General features: G+C 46.6%; 1 protein-coding gene across 1 annotated transcript; it reads left to right on the top strand.

Annotated features, from left to right (window-relative positions):
* Positions 284-10,537, top strand: FOXR1 (forkhead box R1). Its single transcript, XM_018058992.1, has 6 exons — positions 284-444; positions 7,901-7,975; positions 8,070-8,314; positions 8,553-8,779; positions 9,772-10,010; positions 10,473-10,537. The coding sequence occupies exons 1-6, from the start codon at positions 384-386 to the stop codon at positions 10,499-10,501; spliced, it is 876 nt and encodes a 291-aa protein (XP_017914481.1). The 5' UTR covers positions 284-383; the 3' UTR covers positions 10,502-10,537.

The following is a 20,569-nucleotide window of genomic DNA, read 5'->3' as shown; positions in this document are numbered from 1 at the left end:
TGATTTACCAAATAAAAAAAGAGCTTGGGGAAAATGTAGAGGGCAAAGAGAGCCTGGGATCCCTCCCTTCTGAATCCCCAAGGTCCCCAAACCCCAAAGTGAAAGCGAGAGGGGTTGTGGAAAAGGCGAGGGGGTGGGGGGGCGCTCAATGTAGGCCCGAGAAGGCGAGGATGTCAAATGAGGCCCACCTGAGGGGCTCCACTCAAGTCAATCAGCGCCAGGGGATTTAAGAACGTGCCTCCGGGGCCTCAGCCTCAGTCTCTCCCGGCTCTCCCACCCTGAGCTGGCTGGCCCTCCTCTCCCTAACCGTGGACCTGAAACTGCAGCGCGTCGACTTCTGGGCCAGCCTCCACGGCCAGGTCCCGGGGCTGCTGGACTGGGACATGGGGAACGAGTCCTTTCTGGCCTTCGCCACGTCGCACCTGCCCTTAGCCGAACAGAACCGTGAGTGTCCTGGGCGGGGTCGTGGGGCAGGGGCGCGCCGCGACGGCTGAGGGGGCGCTCGCGGGCGCGCCAGGCCGGGGCTCCGGCTCTCTCACCGCCCCGCCCGCCCTCACGAGCCCCGTTACGATGTTGCGATTCTGGACTCCTCGCCCGCTTTGCTGCGCCGCTACCCGGCCCCTGCTTTTCCCAAGAGGCGAGGGGGCCCCATCCTCGACTGGAAGCCCACGGGAGGCAGGGGCCTGCCTGAACACTGCTTTTCCATCCTCGTTCACCGGCGCCGTCGCAAAACTTTCTAGGTCTCTTCTCAGCCTTTTCTCCGTGGCGCCCAGGCTCTTTGGGCACACTACTGATCTTCCATCATCTTTCTCTTTAAAAAGATTTTTAAAATCAATTTTGTCTGTGGCCGTATCCCCTCTTAATACATTGTCTGACACCTAGAGCCGCTCGGTATTTGCTGTATGGATAGTTGACCGCTGTCTTAAAAAAATTTTTTCTTAGTTTGGTTCTCTCTCAGGTGTTGAGAGTTGAGGTAATTGCTTACTACATTCTTGATATATGATTGCCATCTGTTTGGGCAAAGTAGTTGGATTAACTCATTTTCTTCCTTCAGTCCCCACTGTCTTTCCTCACTTCCCACACTCCCAATCCATTTAATGTCCTTATAGATAAATGTATCTTTGAAAACTGTTTAGCATTATTTTGCTTTTATAGGTAACCTTACTTGTACAATAATACTCTTTGCTTCCCCCATTCACATTGTTTTTGAGAGTAATTTGGGGTTGCTAAATGAAGATCTGATTCATCATTTCTGATAGCTGTGTGATATTCTATCATCTGCATATATTATCTTTTTGTATTTTAATTTTCCCTACTGAAGGAAACAAAACTCCATTGGAACTCCTTGTCATCATGAGTAATGCTGAACATTCCTGTGTCTTGATTCAAGAAATATTTACTTATCAAGTGACTTCTCTGGTGGTCCAGTGGTTAAGATTCCACAATTCAGGGGGCCCAGGTTCAATCCCTTGTTACTAAGATCCTGCATGCCACAAGGCATGGCCAAAAAAAAGAGAAATATTAATTGAGCACCTCCAATTTTCCCAGGCACTATTCTGGACACTGTTGATACACCATGAGCAAAAGAGACAACTCTTTATGGAGCTGATATTCTACTGGGGCCACACAGACAGTTTATATTAATATGTATACACACACACACGTGTGTGTATGTATGTATGTGTATATATATATTATATATTAGTCGTGGCATGTGGGATATAGTTCCCTGACCAGGGGTTGAACTGGAGTCGCTTGAGTGGGGAGCACCAAGTGTTAGCCAATGGACCACCACTGGACCACCAGGGTAGTCCCAGGAACATATTTGAGCACAACTGAAGGAGGTGAGATGGTGAGCTAGACCATACTTAGAGGAAAAGTTTCTCAAGCAGAAGAAATAGCTCGTGTAGAAAGCCCTCAGAAAGAAATATGCCTGGAGTGTTTGAGGAACTCGTAAAGAGGCTAGTGAGGCTGGATCAAAGTAAATAAAGAGAAGAGTTCAGAGGGTGTGGAGCGTAGAGCAGAGGTCAGGAAGAGCCCTCTTCCCCTCTCAGGGCCTTAGGGTTGACTCAGTAAGATTTGGAGAAGGAAATGGCAACCCACTCCAGTGTTCTTGCCTGGAGAATCCCAGGGACAGGGGAGCCTGGTGGGCTGCTGTCTATAGGGTCACACAGAGTCGGACACAACTGGAGCGACTTAGCAGTAGCAGCAGTAAGATTTAGTACCGTTGAAAGGTTTAGAACAGTGGAGTGACCTGATTGCCAATATAGTGAGTGACCTGTGCCATTACATAGGGTGTTTATATTGGGTTTAATGTCCTACTATCACTGTCAAGATTTTTAATAATTTTTGAACAAGGAACCCCACATTTGACTTCCCTGGTGGCTCAGACGGTAAAGCGTCTACCTACAATGTAGGAAACCCGGGTTCAAACCCTGGGTCGTGAAGATCTCCTGGAGAAGGCAATGGCACCCTACTCTCAGTATTCTTGCCTGGAAGATCCCATGGATGGAGGAGCCTGGTAGGCTACAGTCCATGGGGTTGCAAAGAGTCATGAGACATGACTGAGCGACTTCATTTTCACTTGCAAATTACACAGCTAATCCTGAATGATCTATAGTCTGAAAAGATCATTGTGGCTGCTGGTTGAAGTATAGAGAGACTGGGAACCAGGAAACTATTTAGGAGGCTATAGTAGTAATCCAGACAAGAGCTGATGGTGGACTGGACCACCAGGGTGGTGGTGGAGGATATGGTGAGAAGAAACCAGCTGGATTCTCTTGATGGATTGGATGTATTATGTAAAAATATATATATATATTAGAGGATGACTCCTCCAGAGCTTCTGGCTGACCAGGTTCAAGGATGGAGTTGTCTTGTACGGAGATGTGGAAGATCTGGGGAGGAAAATCAGGAATTCTGTTCTTTACATGCCAAGGTTGAGATATTTCTTAGATATTCAAGTAGAAATGTTGAGTAAGCTGGTAGATATGTTTTAATTGTGGATAGAGATAGGAATTTTGAAAGTCTTTGTTACACTTTTGGCAGTTAAGGGGAGAAAATAGAGTGAGCCCTAGGGGGCATTCCATTCTAAAGAGATTGGAGAGAAGAGAGATAACCAACAAAAACTGAGGAAATGACCATTGAGAATCAAAGCTGAGATTGTCTTTTCCTGGAAACCAAGTGAAGAAAGTGTTTCAAAGAAGGAGTGGTTACAGGAGAGATCAGGGATGGGCTGACTTCGAGTTATCAAAGCAGAGTCTTGATTATATGGTTTTGGTGGAGTGCAACCTTAAGCATAGTGGTTTTGGGGGAGTGGTGGAGGAGTCTGATTGGCAAGGATATAAGAGTGGAAGGGAGGAGAAATGAAGACAAAGTACAGGCAATTTTTTCAAGGAGTTCTGCCTCAAAAGCAAGCAAAAATATAGAGTAGTGGCCTGCACAGACAGTAGGAACAAAAGTTTTTGTTTGTTAATATTTGTATTTATTTATTTGACTTCACTGGGTCTTGGTTGCAGTTTGCTGGATCTTTGGCCTTTGTTGACACGCCAGTGTTCTTGTCTGGAGAATCCCAGGGACGGAGGAGTCTAGTGGGCTGCCGTCTCTGGGATCGCACAGAGTCGGACAAGACTGAAGCGACTTAGCAACAGTAGCAGCAGGATCTTTAGTTGCAGCATTCGGGATCTGGTTCCCTGACCAGGGATCAAACCCAGCCGCTTGCATTGGGAGCGTGAAGTCTTAACCACTGGACCACCAGGGAAGTCCCAACAAGTTCTTCTTTTTAATAAGATCAGAGAATTAGCAGCATATTTGAATGCTGATATGGTCCAGAGACAGCAATTAATAACAGAAGAGAGTTGTTGTTGCTGTTGCTGTTCAGTTGCTAAATCATGTCCAGCTCTTTGCGATCTCGTGGACTGCAGCACGTGAGGCTCCTCTGTCCTTCACTATCTCCTGAAATTTGCTCAAACTCATGTACATTGAGTTGGTGATGCCATCCAACCATCTCATCCTCTGTCTCCCCCTTCTCCTCTTGCCTTCAATCTTTCCCAGCATCAGGAAAGAGAGGAGACAGGAATTCCCTGGCAGTCCAGTGTGGACTCGGCACTTTCACTGCCAGGGCTGGGTTTGCTCACTGGTCAGGAAACTAAGATCCCACGAACCTCCAAGAGCTCCCCCCACCAAAAAAAAAGGTACATTGTGTATGCTTGAGGAGGCACAGAGCCGCCTGTGTCAGAGCAAGGACAGAAGGGACAGAGACCTTGTCCTTTGATCCACTGAGATTACCAGTCTGTTGATCCTGTCACCGTTTTTCTTGCTCTCAAAGAGTGGAGTTAGAGAGGAAGTCCTCTCTTTAACCTGGAATCCTGCTGTCAAACACAATCACTCTCTTGCATACACCGTCAACTCCTTTGGCTCTGGAACACTTGCTACGCCAAATCACGACCCTGATTAAATCCAGCTCTTCCAAACTAGTGCTCCAAAGCCATAGATCTGTGGATTGGTGTTATCACTGGTATCAAAAGATGGTTGGGGTTGAGAAGAAGATGGCTGGAAAGGGGAGGTGATGCAACACTTTTACAGGGTGCAGCAATGAGGTTATGGAGAGGTCGTGGTTACTGGTTCAGGTTATTACAGTGAGAAGGACTGTTTATATTAGGATGGAAGGCAAAATTTGGGGAGCAGAAGAATTCAAAAAACTTCCAGGCTTCAGATCGTAGAGAATCATCTATGTATCAATTGAAATAGCCAAGATTTAAGGCAGGAGTAGCATTAGTGACTGTGAGCCAGGAACTAAATTCTTCTAAATGAGTGGACAAGAGTTTGGTAGATGATGGCCACAATGAGGATTAGTGTATAAATTCCTCTGTTAATTAGAATAGACACACCCAGGGGCAGACAGTAATCTATAGTGCTGCTTGATTATTCTTCGCCTGTACCAGTTGCTATTCAGATCTGCAGTGTAATAAAGGATCTGGTTTCACTGCATCTTTGCCAAAGCTTTTTTTTTTTGCCTGTCTTTATAATTCTTGTCAGTTCCATGTAAAGTATTATCTCATTCTTTTATTGTGTTCCTCTGACTAGTGAGGTTGAGCGTCTTCAGGTATCCCCTCCTTCTGAATACTGATTCATATCTTTTACCCACAAACAGTTTTGTCTTAGCCTTTTATTTTTTGATTTGTAGGAGTTGTCTGTCAGAGAATTGAGTTTTGGAGATGATTTTTTTTTTCTGGTTTCTTATCTATTGCTTTTTTTTTTCCCCCTTGTGAGTTTTACTGTGCAGACCCTTCTAATTTATGTGTTATAATATCTGCATTAAATGTATAGGTTAATTTGAGAATTGGCAGCTTTATCATTGTTTTAGTTGCTAAATAGTGTCTGACTCTTTTGCGACCCCATGGACTGTAGCCCGCTCTGACTCCTCTGTCCATGAGACTTCCCAGGCAAGAATACTGGAATGGGTTGTCTTAGCAACCCAGGGATTGAACCCTCATCTGCATTGGCAGATGGGTTCTTAGCACTATGCCACCTGGGAAGCCAATTGGCATCTTTATAATATGTATTATATGTCTTGGTTTATTGAAGTCTTTTAGGTCTTCAAATAGTAATTACATTTTTTTTCACATAAAGGTCCACATTATATCTTTGATTGCTATTGTAAACAGCATCTTTTTGGAAAAAATTCTATTTTCCAGTTTCTTAAAGCTGGTATAAAGGAACGGTGGTGATTAGTATGTTGCTCTTAATATCTATCAAACCTGCTGACTCTTATTAGTTCTAATAATTTTTATTACTATATCAATTTTATATGGTTTTCTATGCTAATCTGTTTTTTTCCCCTGTAAATGATTATAGTTTTGCCTTTTTCTTTATTATATCTCTTACTACTTTTTCCTTTCTAGAGTGAGCTTTCCAATAAGTATACCATCATTTTCCAGCCAAAGACCTAGATTCTTCTGTAATATGACACTCATGGGGACAATGAGGGAGACAAAACCAGTTCCCCCTACCTGGACCAGAAGCCAGATTCATACCACGCAGCTAGCTCTAATATATACCTAATTTACTCTGATGAGCTTGCCATGTATCCATTCATTAATTTAAATTGAGCTCCTCCTATGTCCCAGGCAGTGAGGGAAACAGACCTGGAGACAGACTGTAAGCAAGCAATTAGAATAAAATGTGTACTATGAGAGGACAGATAGTCAGAGAAGGCTGCTTTAGAAAGATGTTTAAACAGACTTAATGGGTGAGTAGCAATTAATGAGGCAAGCAGGAAGAGGGTTTCTGGGAAAGGGAACAGCTTATGGGAAGACCTAGGATCTTCTAGATAAGGTCTGTTGGAGATGGGTGGAGAGCCTGGAGCCAGGGCCTTATAGACTATCTTAGACTTTCCTGGTGGCTCAGACAGTAAAGCGTCTGTCTACAATGTGGGAGACCCGGGTTCGAGCCCTGGGTTGGGAAGATTCCCTGTAGAAGGAAATGGCAACCTACTCCAGTACTATTGCCTGGAAAATCCCATGGACAGAGGAGCCTGGTAGGCGACCGTCTATGGGGTCACAAAGAGTCACAACTGAGGGAGCCTGAGAGCCTGGAGCCAGGGCCTTATAGACTATCTTAAGGAGTTTAGATTTGGCCCAATGGCAATGGAAAGCCATCCAAAAGTTTACAGTGAAGAGTGGCAAAATTGGATTAACGTTTTAGATCACTCAAAACTGCAATTGTTGTTCAGTTGCTCAGTTGTGTCCAACTCTTTACCACCCCTGGGCTGCAGCATGCCAGGCTTCTTTGTCTTTCTCTATCTCCTGAAGTTTGCTCAAACTCCTGTCCATTGAGTGGATGATGCCATCCAACCATCTCATCTTCTGTCGCCCCCTTCTCCTTATGCCCTCAATTTTTCCCAGCATCAGGGTCTTTTCCAATGAGTTGGCTCAAAACTGCAATATGATAAGTTAAAGAAAAGGTAAACAGAACTTTTCGGTTACAGGCTTAGACTGGGATGGTAGAACTTGGTGATTGATTGGGTGTGGCTCTATAGCAAAGAGGAGACAAGAATGATTTCCACCCACAGACATAGAAAACAAGCTTATGGTTACCAAAAGGGAAGTGAAAGTGAAGTGAAAGTGAAACTCTCTCAGTTGTGTCCGACTCTTTGTGACCCCATGGACTAGAGCCTGTCACGCTCCTCTGTCCATGGAATTCTCCAGGCAAGAAGACTGGAGTGGGGAGCCTTTCCCTTCTCCAGGGGATCTTCCCAACCCAGGAATCGAACCCAGGTCTCATGCATTGAAGGTGGATTCTTTATCGTCTGAGCCACCAGGGAAGCCCTGAAGGGAAGTGAGGGGAGGGATAAATTAGGAGTTTGGGATTAACAGATACATATTACTATATATAAAAAGGATAACCAACAAGGACCTACTGTACAACACAGGGAACTATATTCAGTATCTTGTAATAACCTATAATGGAAAAGAATCTGAAAAAGAATACATATATATGTGTGTTGTTGTTTAGTCACTAAGTTGTATCTGACTCTCTTTTGACCTTGTTGACTGTAGCCTGCCTGGTTAAAGTGCTTGTGGGTTATCCCATAGACAGTTATACTTAAGGGCTAGCAGAGAAGTCTAGGCTAGAAATAAAGATATGGAAGCTTTGAGTTTATAGATGGTGACTGACTGAAGTAACAGGCATTAATGAGATGGTTCAAGGACATAATGTGGGGTGAGAAGGGAAGAATGCAGAGGATAATGAGAAGGTCAGAGAGGTAAGGGGAAACCCATAGAATAAGACATCACTTCCCAGGCAGGGCCCATAGCCATCTTCCAGGGAGGCTTCAAGGCCCAGGACCCTGGGGCCACGATGGAAATCCTAGGATGTTTTGACTCTTTCTTTTTGCCAGTTGCCAGATATAAACTCCGAATAGTTGAGCCACCAATGCTACTTCTGGAAAAAAAACCCAACCCTAATAAAGATGGTGAGTGAAGGGAAGTGACAAAGCCCTGTGGCCTGGGTGGGATACCCAAAGTCCTTGAGCTATGGGCCACAGTCTCTTTTTCTCTCTATTGCAGGTCTAGATTTTGAGCCCAACTTGTGGATGTGGGTAGACCCCAACATCATGTTCCCCCCTGGAAAGCTGGAGGTCCCAGAACCCAGTAAGGGGAAGAATCTGACAACCACAGCTCCCTCCCCTCAGCCAGTCCCAAAAGAAGACTTTGACAAATGTCCGGAGGCCGCAGAGGTAGAGTCGCTGTCACCCCCTGGAGACCAGTCTTCCCCTTGGAAGCAGTTTGCCACCTCCCCCAGCAACTGGGAGGTAGGGATTTCTGGGGTGGGCTCTAGGCAGGGGGTGGGCCCAGGGATGACGCAGCAGAGGGCTGTGTTTTCTTAGGACTGACAAAGGGTTAATGGGTTCAGAAATTAGCTGTGCCCCCCGTCTTCTGGGGTGGGGAGAAGCCCAGATGGTGGCCCTGACCCACCCTCCCTTCCTGCCACCGCACCCCTGGAGTCGAGACCATGGAGTCAGGACCAGTTCCTACTCTGTGCTCCTCCAGCTCACAGAAGAGAAGGAGGCCGAGGACCAGGATGACCGCTCCTCTGTGGCTCTCCCGTCCTCTCACAAACCAGCCCCCCTCCAGAGTCGGAGGCTTCGGCAAGCCAACAGCCAGGAGGGGAGGCTCTGGTCCCGGCCCCCTCTCAATTACTTCCACCTAATTGCACTGGCATTAAGAAACAGTGCCCCCTGTGGCCTCAACGTGCAACAGATCTACAGTTTCACTCGGTATGTGCCGGGGGGGCCCTGTGAGGAGGGCGAAGGGAGGGGGCAGGGCCCTGCTCTGATACCTTCCAGTTGGCTGGGGGCCCTGGGCTGCTGCCTCAGCTCCCCCACATGTATCCCAGAGGATCCCTCTCCGTCCCCAGGCCCTGGTTCCAGGTTGTCCCCGAATATGTGTCCTCACCTCACATAGACAGGATAGCCACCACCACCCCTCACATCTAAGACTCCAACCTTTTTATAGCTTAGTTCTTTTTTTTTTTTTTAAGTTTTTGTTACAATATTGTTTCTGTTTTATGTTTTGTTTTTTTTGACCATGAGGAATGTGGGCTCTTAGCTCCCTGACCAGGAATCAAACCTGCTCTATTTGCATTGAAAGGCGAAATCTTAACCACTGGACCACCAGGGAAGTCCCTATCTTAGTTCTTCAAAACATATTTTCACCTGGGTCATAAATTCTGTCATCTTCCCTCAAGATCCCCCAGCAGTTTTTCACGTTTTCCCTTTGGACTAAACTAATCTGGCACGGCCTGTCCCCCAGGGACCCAGGGAAGCCAAGCTGAGAAAGGATTTACATTGCTTTCTGACAGTCAGGTACCCATGAGTATGAGGAGTTTTTTGGACCTTTTCCCTCTGTTAGAAGAGTCAGTCACAGAATATTAATCCTCAAGAGGTGTCCTCCTTGACCAGGATTCCTCTGACAGAAGCTGTTGGCCTGATTTTAGCTCTGTTCAGTTGTCAGTCCTGCACCCTTGGAGGGAGGGAGGAAGGAAAGCGAGCCTGGGAGTGTAGGGGCAGTGGACTGAGTTCAGAGGGTGAGGCTTTGTACCAGCTGCACAGCCACAGGCCTAGTCAGCACAGTGCCTCGTGGGCCAGCTTCTGCTTCACCACCTTGAGAGGAGGGCTGAGGGCTCCTGGCCCCTGGGTGAGAATGTTCTCCAGGAGAGGCATCTCCCAGGAAGACCACCCCTCTCCTAACCATTCCTCCATGTCTGCAGACAACATTTCCCCTTTTTCCGGACGGCTCCTGAAGGCTGGAAGAATACCGTGCGTCACAATCTCTGTTTCCGAGACAGCTTCGAGAAGGTGCCGGTCAGCATGCAGGGTGGGGCCAGCTCACGGCCCCGATCCTGCCTCTGGAAGTTGACTGACGAGGGACACCGCCGCTTTGCAGAAGAGGCCCGTGCCTTGGCCTCCACCCGGCTGGAAAGGATCCGACAGTGCATGAGCCAGCCAGGTGTGAGGCCTTGTCACACTCGAGGCCCAGGGGAGGGGACCTGAAGATCCTGACCCGAGGCTGGGTGTGCATGAAAGGAGCCAGGGTCACACCAAGGTGGAGGGGCGGGGTCAGCTTCTGGAGGAAGGGGAGAAGCCAGAGGTGTTCTGAGATGCTGGGTGGTGCCTGCCTGAGGGGTCCTCACGTAGACGAGCATGGCACATGAGGTATTGGGAGCTGAGGCGAAACAGCTGGTGCTGCTCACAGCCCCGCAGCCTGGGGAAGTGGTGACCACACGATGTGAGAAGCATGGTATGGGAAATTCTCTGCAAAAGGGGGCTTTTTCCTCTCCTGGAGACCAGGTGGCATTTGAGCTTGAGAGAGAAGTACTTGCGTCATCTGCCGTGAAAGAGTGGTCCAGGTTTAGGGAAGAGCAGCTGCAGGGGGCAGACAGATCCCTTTGACTTTCTTCTTTCCTTTCAGATGTGATGTCCTCCCTCTTTGACCTTTAGTTCCAAGAACCAGCCAGCAGCCCATGCCTTATTAAAGAATCTGCAGCAGCCTGGTGTGTGTGTGTGGTCTGAGGATGAGGTAGCACGGGAGGGGCAGGTCAGCTCTGAGGGTGGACATGGGTTGCCCTCAGAGCTGTTGGGTGCTCCAGAGGCAATGGGCCGGTTGCCTGGTGTGCAGCAGAGGGAGCCCATACTCTTCTTTCCTCAAAGGAAGAAAATACTCAGCCTTCTCGAGATGTCTTTTTTTCTTGGAAGATGGCTAGCATAAAGCAGCCAGCCCTGAAAAAGGCCCCCCAAATCACCACCCACTCACAGGAGTGGATGTAATCAGCTGGGGACAGTGAGGAGAGGCCTAGGGAAATGTATCGTTTATGGAATAGGTGAAGGGAATACCTTCTGGGAGGCCATGAGGGAGCAATGAGAAAGGTGAGAGGGAAGAATTTCTTTTTGAAAACTATTTTTGGCTGCGCTGAGTCTTCATTGCTGTGCTTGGGCTTTCTCTAGTTGTGGCAAGTAAGGAAGGGCTGGTAGTTAGGCTGGTAAAGAATCTGCCTGCAATGCAGGAGACCCCAGTTTGATTCCTGGGTCAGGAAGATCCCCTGGAGAAGGGAACAGCTACCCACTCCAGTATTCTGGCCTGGAGAATGCTATGGACAGAGGACTCTCACAGAGTCGGACTTGACTGAGCAACTTTCACTATCACTCTTTGTTTGCGGTGCTTGGGCTTCTCATGGTGGTGGCCTCTCTTGTTGCAGAAAACTGGCTCTACGGTGGGCGGGCTTCAGTAGTTGTGGCTCCCAGGCTCTAGAGTACAGCCTCAGTCTTTATGGCACATGGGCTTAGTTGTCCTGTGGCATGTGGGATCCTCTGAGACCAAGGATTGAATCTGTCCCGTGCATTGGCAGATGAGTTCTTGACCACCAGGGAAGTCCCAAAGGAAAACAGTTTGAGAAAAGGAGTAGCTGGACTCAAGCCTCATTTCTCCCACTTAAACATTAGGAGGGAGGGAGGGGAACTCGGAGTTGAGGGCCATGGCCCTTTCATACCTCAGGGTTCAGTAGAAGCCAGACCACATGGGGATTCAGGGTCCCCAGAGGTTATAGATCTCAGCTGGGCTGTGGCTTTCTGGATTGCGGGAGACTGCGTCCAGGGCAAGGCCAGCTGCCACCCTCAGATCTGAGCAATAGGGAGAGAAGCCAGTGGGACGGATAAGAAGGGAACAAGATTCAGAGCTGTGTCAGGATGCCATAGGTGTTCCCCACAGTGCTCAAAGATCATTGTGGGTTTCCCATGGGGCTGAAATACCTGTCCTGCTGCTGCTCCCCCTTACCCCGAAGCTGGCCTGCACAGAAGTATGGCTCCAGCCTCAGACACAGTCCCAGGGGACTGGGTATCACTCCTCCCCAGAGGTGGCAGTGGGTGGTGCTTGAGTCTCAGGAAGGGCACCCCTTGTCCGGGCAGCTCCCGGACAAGGATTGTCTCACTTCTCCTTTCCTTCCTGCTCGCCTTCCTGTTTCTCAGCTCTGATGTAGCCACTTGCTTCTCCTGCATCCTCATTGTAGAAGAACGTGCCTCAGGCAGCCACTTTCTCAGTGTCTAGATGAGGAAAATGAGTTAATGATGGCTTTCTTAGCACTGTACCAGTGTGGAGATCGATGGGGATGGAGTAGAGTGCTTCCTACCAAAACTGGAACTCAGTTCTAAATAAAGGGTAGCTATTTTATTGCTTATTGTGATGTCTAGTTAGGACACCCTCCCTGCTCCTGGAGGCTGGTGGGCTAGTAACAGCCTATATCTACTTTCAGCGCTTGGCAACTGTCAGTGGGAACTGGGACCTTGCTGTTGCCAGCAAAAGTCTTGTTCTCCATCTCTGACTCCCAGCTCAGCTCCCTCTCTGCAGATCACCTGTCCTCTCTCATTGTATCTTTTTTAGCACAAGTTTTCTTAACACTTCTAAACTGCCATTTCTTTTGCATGCAAATCAGGGATAATAGAAGTACACACAGATTTTGATTTGGAAACTAAATAGGACAATGGAAAGTGTATACTTCCATGTCTGGCTTATTAACATTAACACTGAGTGCTTACAGTTGGACCAGACATCATTTTATGTGTGTTTTCAGGGTTAATCCATACAATTAAACCTGGATTAAAAGCCTTAAAGAGTAGGTACTGTTAATCTCCCAGGTGGCACTAGTGGTAAAGAACCGGCTTTCCAATGCAGGAGCTGTAAGACGCAGATTTGATCTCTGGGTTGGGAAAATCCCCTGGAGGAGGGCATGGCAACCCACTTCAGTATTCTTGCCTGGGGAATCCCGTGGACAGAGGAGCCTGGCGGGCTCTACAGTCCGTGGGATCGCAGAGGGTCTGACACGACTGAAGTGGCTGAGCACACGCGCGATGTCATTCTCCTCAGCTCAGTGCGTGCGGTGGTCATTATATTTAAGGAGTTGCCTTCATTTTCTGTCCATTTATTCAGCTCTTAATCCCTTGTAGTCTGTATCACTATAAAATCAGACTGCTTCCTCCTTGGTCTCTGAGAAGTGCTATTCTTGAAGAGTACAAGCAGTATCCCACCTGACCAAAATCTCTACCTTGAAAGAAAGGCCCCAGTTCATGTGTGGTTTACACATTTTTGGTAACAGAAATGAAGTCTCGCCCTGGTCACCAGTCTGTCACCAGAGCCATCTCTTCTCGACCCGTTGCAGCTTTGCCTTCCTTCTGGAACATGCATCAAAAGTAGTGCTAGGCCAGGGGCTCTCACTGACCCTGGGGAGCACTATGGTTGTGCAGTGATTTGGGGGATTGGCAGGCCCAGGAGTGTCCAATGTCAGTGTAGGAGATAGTGTCTCATCTTGAAGAGCTGACCCTTATACCTAAGGCCATTGATAATGAATGAGCTGAGCCAAGAACCTAACCCAGTTTTACGTCTAAGCAGAAACTATTTGTTGTATTGTTTTATTATACACTGACTTTTCCAGGAATGCAACTCTTATGTAAAATGAAGGAAGACTGTCCTTTTTTTCGTTTGGAAGTTTACCAAGTGTTGTTTGCCATTTTGGGAAATCACTGACAGCAAAGCTGCTCTGGTATTTAAGTCACCAGTACCACATCCCTGTATTGGCCTGTGTTTGTATCTGTTGTGACCACAAGGATTCTACATGTATAAACAAATATGTGGTGGTGTCAAGGTAGCCAGTATAAAGGAAATGGATTTTCAATAATCATGTGAATGACATCTCTTAAATTTCAGCTATTTACTGTAAGAATGTGCAAATGTTCAACTGTTTCATGTTTTCAAATATAGTTTATCCATTGTACTCTCATCCAATATACTCATTATAAATTTCTTTCCCTTTATTTTTTCTGTTATATTACAGAGCATTACAGTTTATTTTTTTAAATTTTATTATGACTTATTTTTGGCTGTACTGGGTCTTTGTTGCTGTGCACGGGCTTTCTCTAGTTGTGGCAAGTGGGGGCTACTCTTCGTTGCGGGGTGTGGCTTCTCTCGTTGCAGAGCTTGGGCTCTAGGGCATACAAGTTTCAGTAGTTGTGGCTCCCAGACTCCAGAGCTCAACAGGTAAGATGCATGGGCTTAGTTGTTCTTCGTCATGTGGGATCTTCCAGGATCAGGGATCGAACCCAAGTCCCCTGCTTGGCAGGCATATTCTTAACCTTCGAACCACCAGGGAAGTCCTCCAGTTTGTTTGTTTTGATATGTACAGGTAGGTTATTTTGTCAGCAAGGTTCACTTCAGGGTGGTGGAGATGGTTGTACGGGACTTCCCTGGTGGTCTAGTGGTTAAGAAACCACCCGCCAATGCAGGGGACACGGGTTTGACCCCCTAGTCCAGGAAGGTCCCATGTGCCATGGGGCAGCTAAGCCCATGTACCACAACAGCTGAAACCCACTTGCCCTAGAGCCTGTGCTGAGCAAGAGAAGCCAAGGAAGTGAGAAGCCTGAGCACCTCAATGACAAGGAGCCCCGCTCGCTGCAGCTAGAGAAAGAGAAAGCCCATGTGTAGCAATAAAGATGGTCTTAGAGTATTTGCTCCATTCTAGGGTGTTAAGGCTAATGAAATAGGAAACCACCAAACCAAGGAATGTGTAAGATATAGTCCCCTGTCCCAGAGGCGCTCACCCTCGGTGACTTTGGCAACCACTGAGGAAAATACAATGGAATAAGTCCCTATCATGTCCAAACTCCAGAGCCTAGCATGGGGCCCGTTAGGTAGTATGAATGCTGTTTGCTATTACTTGTCACTAGTAATTTCTCTTAACAGAGTCCATGTTCTCTGGAAGCACAGAGAAGAGAGCAATTAGCTTGAGAGGAACTGGGGAAGACTTCTCACAGAAGACATGAGCACAGGGTTTTTTCCCCAGGTCTGGAAAACAACAGCTAGTTCTTCTCCAGATGCACTTAAAGGCAGCCCTGCCCTGCTGGGTTGAGGGGTCAGGATGCTTTGGGCAAGCAGTAGAGGAGGCTGGGGAAGTGGGGTCGATCAGGGAAGAGAAAGTGACTGGTGCCAAGAAAGAGATGACACACTCATGCAGATTCCAGGCTGGAGCAAGTCAAGAATTGCCTTTCTGAGACTTCCCTGGTGGACCAGTGGTTAAGACTCTGCTCTTCATGCAGATTCCCGGCTGGAGCAAGTCAAGAACTGCCTTTCTGAGACTTCCCTGGTGGACCAGTGGTTAACACTCTGCTCTCAATGCAGGGGGCACAGGTTCAATCCTTGGTTGAGGGATTAAGATCCTGCATGCACAGTCAAAATAAAGTCTCCAGCCACTGGGGAAAAACAAGTATACCCCCCTTTTTAAAAAATGTTTTTGGCTGTGCTGGGCCTTCATCAGTGTGGGGGCTTTTCTGTAGTTGCAGAGAGCAGGGGCTTCTCATTGTGCTGGCTTCTCTTGTTGCAGAGCATGGGCTCTACAGCTCAGGCCTCAGTAGTTACAGTGCTTGGGCTCAGTAGATGCCTCTCCCTGGCTCTAGAGCACAGGTTTAATAGTTGTGGCACACGGGTTTAGTTGCTCCACAGCATGTGGGATCTTCCCAGACCAGGGATTGAATCTGTGTCTCCTGTATTGGCAGGTGGATTATTTACCACTGAGCTACCAGGGAAGCCACCAAGAATATTCTTTGGAAAAAAGAGAACTGCCTTTCCCTGGCCCACCTGGAGTGATTTTCTCTGGGCTATCTGGATGCTTTTTCTTTTTTTTTTTTTATGTGGCATCCACCAGAGGAGGGGTGGAGGGCCAGGTCATTAGTGTCATCAGCTCTGAGCCCACCCAACACACTGCAGCCAGAGTCCCCTTACTGACCACCCTTATCTATACAGGTCCCAGGAAGAAGAGGGTCCTGAATCCTAAGCTCTGGTTTCAACTGGCCTTAGCTTGCTTCACCTGTACTATGTATACATCTTTATCCCTGTCCACATTCTTGTTGATATTTGGTTTAAGCCACAAGTGGATCCCAAAAAGCAACAGATCAGAAGGAAAGAATACAACAATATAGCCTTTGTGGGAAAAGGAACTCAGAGGAAAATCTGCCTTTGCTCATTTGTTCTCTAATAGACTACTATACTTACACCTACCTCCTCCTCTTTGTTCATTCAGCAACTATTCATTTTGAGCTTTCATTATGCCAGGCCCTGTGCCAGCTGCTAGGGATAGAGTGAAACCCAGAATGACTCCTCCCTCACAGTCTCAAAGGATATTAAACAGACACCCTAATAATGGACAATGATGATAAGTCTTAATAAGGTAGACTTAGGTTATTGTGAGACAATATGGATACTCAACCCTAACTGGAGAGGAGGTCAGAGAAGACCTTTCTAAGAAAGGTGTTTTAACTGAGACCTGTTTAATGAGTAGCCAGGCTGAAGCATGGTAAGGAAAAGTGTTCTAGCAGAGGGAACAGAATAGACAAAGCTCAGGAGGTAGGAACCTCCTCACCTTGGCCTATTGCGAGAATGCGGATGGGCCACAGAATATGGTAACTAAGCTGATGTTGGGAAGGGAGGCAGAGACCAGACCCTTCTAAACTATGATATGCAATTGAGAGGTTTTGGTTTTTTCCCAAGTATAGTGGAAAGTAATTGAAATAACTGACATAACTCCCTTTAATTTTTTAAATGATGCTTAGCTATTCACTGAAGGTGGCTTGTAGGGGCAAAAGTGGAAGCAGGAAGCCTGTAGGGAGATGACTGCAGAATCCAGATGGCAATAGAAAGGGGAGAAGCAGCCCAGTTTGATGCTGTAGGGTGGAGACAGAACAAGTCAACAGGATTGATTAGATGCAGAAGAAGAAAAGAGTGACTCTGAGGTTTTTTGTTTGAGTGATTGGGTGAATGAGTAGCAGGTGTGAGCAGTTTTGTGTTTAGAATCTGAGACATCACAGTGGTTATGTCAAGATGATAATTGTTGTAAGTCTGGAGTTCAGAAGGTAAGCCTGAGCTGAAGCTGTAAACACATTTGACAGGAATATATAGACAGTACTTAAATCACACTCAGTGTACTGATATAGAAAGATATCCACAATGCATTTTTAGGGTGAAAAAAACAGCAGAACAGTATGTTTGAAATGATTCCAAATGTGACAGAAACTATGTTTATATAGATACACATATGTTGTTGAAGCAGAAAGTGCCTTGAAAATAGATATCAAACAGTAATAGTCATCTTTGGGGACTGGCAGGTAGCAAAGAGATGGAGGCCAATCTTTTTTATTTATAACCTTGGTACAGTTTTTTTTTTTCTGATAAATTACTTTTTAGAATTTTAAAATAAACGTATCCACTAGGCTGTTTTGTAGTTTGATACTGTTAATTGTTAGGGAAGCACTGACTGAAACTGCCCACCTTTGCCAGGCACAATGATGACCACTTGCTTAAGTTATCTCACAACAGGAGGTCCCGGTAAGGAACATGGTGCTGCCACCAAAAACGGCGAGAGTTGGGAGGGGCCAAAAGGAGAGAGGAGATGCCATAATATTGTCCTACCAACCTCCCACAATCCTTCACACTGGAATCCATGTTGGCTGAGAGATGCGTGGGCCACTAGAAAGGACCCTGAGATCAAATATGGGCCAAGCAAGATGACTGGCCAGAGACAACCTGGAAATTAATTCTATGACCATAAGTGCTAGTGGTAAAAAAAACCCACATGCCATCGCAGGAGACTTAAGAGACATGGGTTCAATCCCTGGGTCAGGAAGATCCCCTGGAGGAGGGCATAGCAATCCACTCCTGTATTCTTGCCTGGAGAATCTCATGGACAGAGGAAGCTGGCAGGCTATAGCCCATAGAATAGCAAACAGTTGGACACGACTGAAGCAACTTAGCACTAGCAACATAAAACCTGGGACTGTGAGCCAGGTGGCAGAGTAGTTCTGGAGTCCCTTCCCTCCTGCTCTCTGCACAGCTGTCCCTTCCCAATAAAGTCTCTTGCTTTGTCAGCACATGTATTTCCTTGGACAATTCATTTCTGAATGTTAGAAAAGAGGCCACTCTCAGGTCCTGGAATAGGTCCCTCTTTCTGCAACATTATTAGGAGGCTGTTAGCTGCATGTTTCTGAGGTTCTTCCCAGCACAGATTACCATACCATGGGCATGTCAACACAAGGGTTCCTGGAGTTTTGATGATTTTAACTTAATTTGACAAACATGCATTGAAGACCCCTTTCTGCTAGTTCTACCAAGTCAGACACGACCAAGATAGAGTCCCTACACTTGATCTTTCAACTGTTAGATTTTCAACTGACGATTGAAAAAAATGACAAGATGAGCAAAGGATCTTGGAATTGAAAAATTAATCCTGCAGGATCAACTCTGGTGGGCTTCACAAAAGGGGTGACATTTCATTCATTCAATCATGAATTGATCCAAGAGTTTATAAATAGACTGACATATTACTATGTTCCAGACAAAATCACCAGCCTTAGGGAAATTCCATTCTAGTTCATATTTCACAGCAGTTTCATATTTCTATTATACGTAATAGAATTTGTCAGGCAGAGCTGGAAAGAAGTAAATTCTAGGCTGGGAAACCAAGGGCTGGAGATGCTAAAGTGCAAAGAAGCTGTGGAACTAGGAATATTGCCTGGAGAAGGGGAGGGGAGTGTGGGGTATAAGACTGAAAAGGAGGTTAGGAAACCTAGTGTAAAATTCTTGCTGCAAAACTTAGATACTTCCTGAAGGCAATTTAGACATTAAATTAATCAGGAAAGTCATTTTAGAGACTACCTTCAGACCAGAGTCTGGAGGATGAATGGAGGTGAAGTACACCGGACACTTGGAAACCAGTCAGAAAGATTTTACATGAATCAAAACAAGAAAGGAAGGGAATTGAAATAAAGTGCTCTGTGAGTGTAAAAGGTGGAGAACAGATTTTAAACATCTCAGAAATCTAATCAGACAACTTGTGCAGGGTGGATGTGGGGACTAAAGGAGTGTCAAAGATAACTCACGCCAAAACTCCAGGCTTTAACTTGGTGGTATTATTTCCTGGGAGGATGAAAACAGGGAATGATCTGAGGAAGATGGTGAGTTCTGTTTCACAGAATCTAGTTCAAATGGCAGCCCAATAAATAGTGGTGGAGGACTTTAGGGAAACAGTTTCAAAAGCCAAACTACAGAGGGCTGTGAAGTTAGAATTTGAAGCAGACAGTGTAGACCACCTAATGCAGTTTTGGAACAAATGACGGAGACAGATGAGCTAGCTGGGTTGACGGTTGGGGTGTGACAGAATGAGAGGTCTTGGTAAGTCAAGTGAAGTCATAGGTTGCCATGAGACTGAGGTGAAAATATTTCTGGGTTCCAGTGGGTAAAGCAAAGCCAAGAGGACCGAAGACCTAGACCAGTGATTTTTTTTTTTTTTAGCAGAGATAGGTTGTTATTGTTTTTTATTATTTATTTTTGGTTGTGCTGGATCTTTCTTGCTGCGTGCAGACTTTCTCTAGCTGCAGTGAGCCGGGGCTACTCCCCAGTTGCGGTACATGGGCTTCTCGCTGCAGTGGCTTCTTTTGTTGCAGAGCACCGGCTCTTGGCACGTGGGTTCAGTACTTGTGACACACTGGCTTAGTTGCTCCAAGGCATATGGAATCTTCCCAGACCAGGGATTGAATCCATGTCCCCTGCAATGGCAGGCAGATTCCTATCCACTGTACCATCAGGGAAGTCCTAGACCAGCAATTCTTGACTGGGCATTAGAATCACCTGAAGGGCTCATTAAACCACAGATTTCTGGGCCCTACTCCAGAGTTTCCAATTCAGTAGGTCTAGGGTGGGGCCCATGCGTTTGCATTTCTAACAAGTTCCCAGATGCTGATGCTGCTGACCTGGAGGCCACACTTTAAAGATTTTAAAATCTTTAAAGGAGCAAAGTATTTAGCATCTGGCAAATGCTGAATAATTTTCTCAGTGAATGGATAAAAGTGCTTATATTCATCCTTGCAGTTAAAGACTAGCTGGAAGGTAGGGCCACAAGGGAGGATGGAAGACGGTGGTCAGAGAAGAACTTCAGAGTTTGAAGTCAGAGAAGGTGCAGTTTTTGGTGAAAAAAGTTCGGGATCACCCCTGCCAGGGGAGTGATGAGAGGTCAAGGAATTGAGAACTGCAAGGGTCATCAAAATGGATCACATCTAGTGAAGGCCTGAGTCTAAGGGGAAGCTCCAACAGGAAGTCAAGCTCTGAAGGGGAGTCTGCCTACTTCCTGGGTCTGAATAATGTAGAGTTGACTGTATACACCCACAGACATTGTAACCCATCCAGGTTAATGCACCAGTACAGGTAACACACAGTCAGGGAAGCTGGGGACCCTGTGACAGCTCTGTTTGCATGCCCTACAAGTAGAGTCTGGGCCAGGCCTCAGATATTTTGGAGGGAGCTCTAGGGTGCAGATCACAGTCACAGTCTGGGGATTTCAACTTATGAGTTCTTAAGTGAGCTAGACAGACAGGAAGGCTGTTGACTCTAGAAGTGAGTGGCTTGTAAAGAATAAAGTTCCACTAGTTTAGCACGTTTATAGATTAAAGATGTCAGCAATGATTCTGAACCCCTTATAGCTT

This window comes from Capra hircus, chromosome 15, assembly GCF_001704415.2.
Source record: "Capra hircus breed San Clemente chromosome 15, ASM170441v1, whole genome shotgun sequence".
Taxonomy (NCBI): Eukaryota; Metazoa; Chordata; class Mammalia; order Artiodactyla; family Bovidae; genus Capra; species Capra hircus.
This window is presented reverse-complemented; position numbering and strand designations above follow the sequence as displayed.

Bases quoted from the DNA above. Each gene is read 5' to 3' on its own strand.
- FOXR1 (XM_018058992.1), top strand. From the start codon at position 384: ATGGGGAACGAGTCCTTTCTGGCCTTCGCCACGTCGCACCTGCCCTTA. The intron at 7,976-8,069 runs GTGAGTGAAGGG...TCTCTATTGCAG, and splicing joins ACCCAACCCTAATAAAGATG to GTCTAGATTTTGAGCCCAAC. The intron at 8,315-8,552 runs GTAGGGATTTCT...GTGCTCCTCCAG, and splicing joins CCTCCCCCAGCAACTGGGAG to CTCACAGAAGAGAAGGAGGC.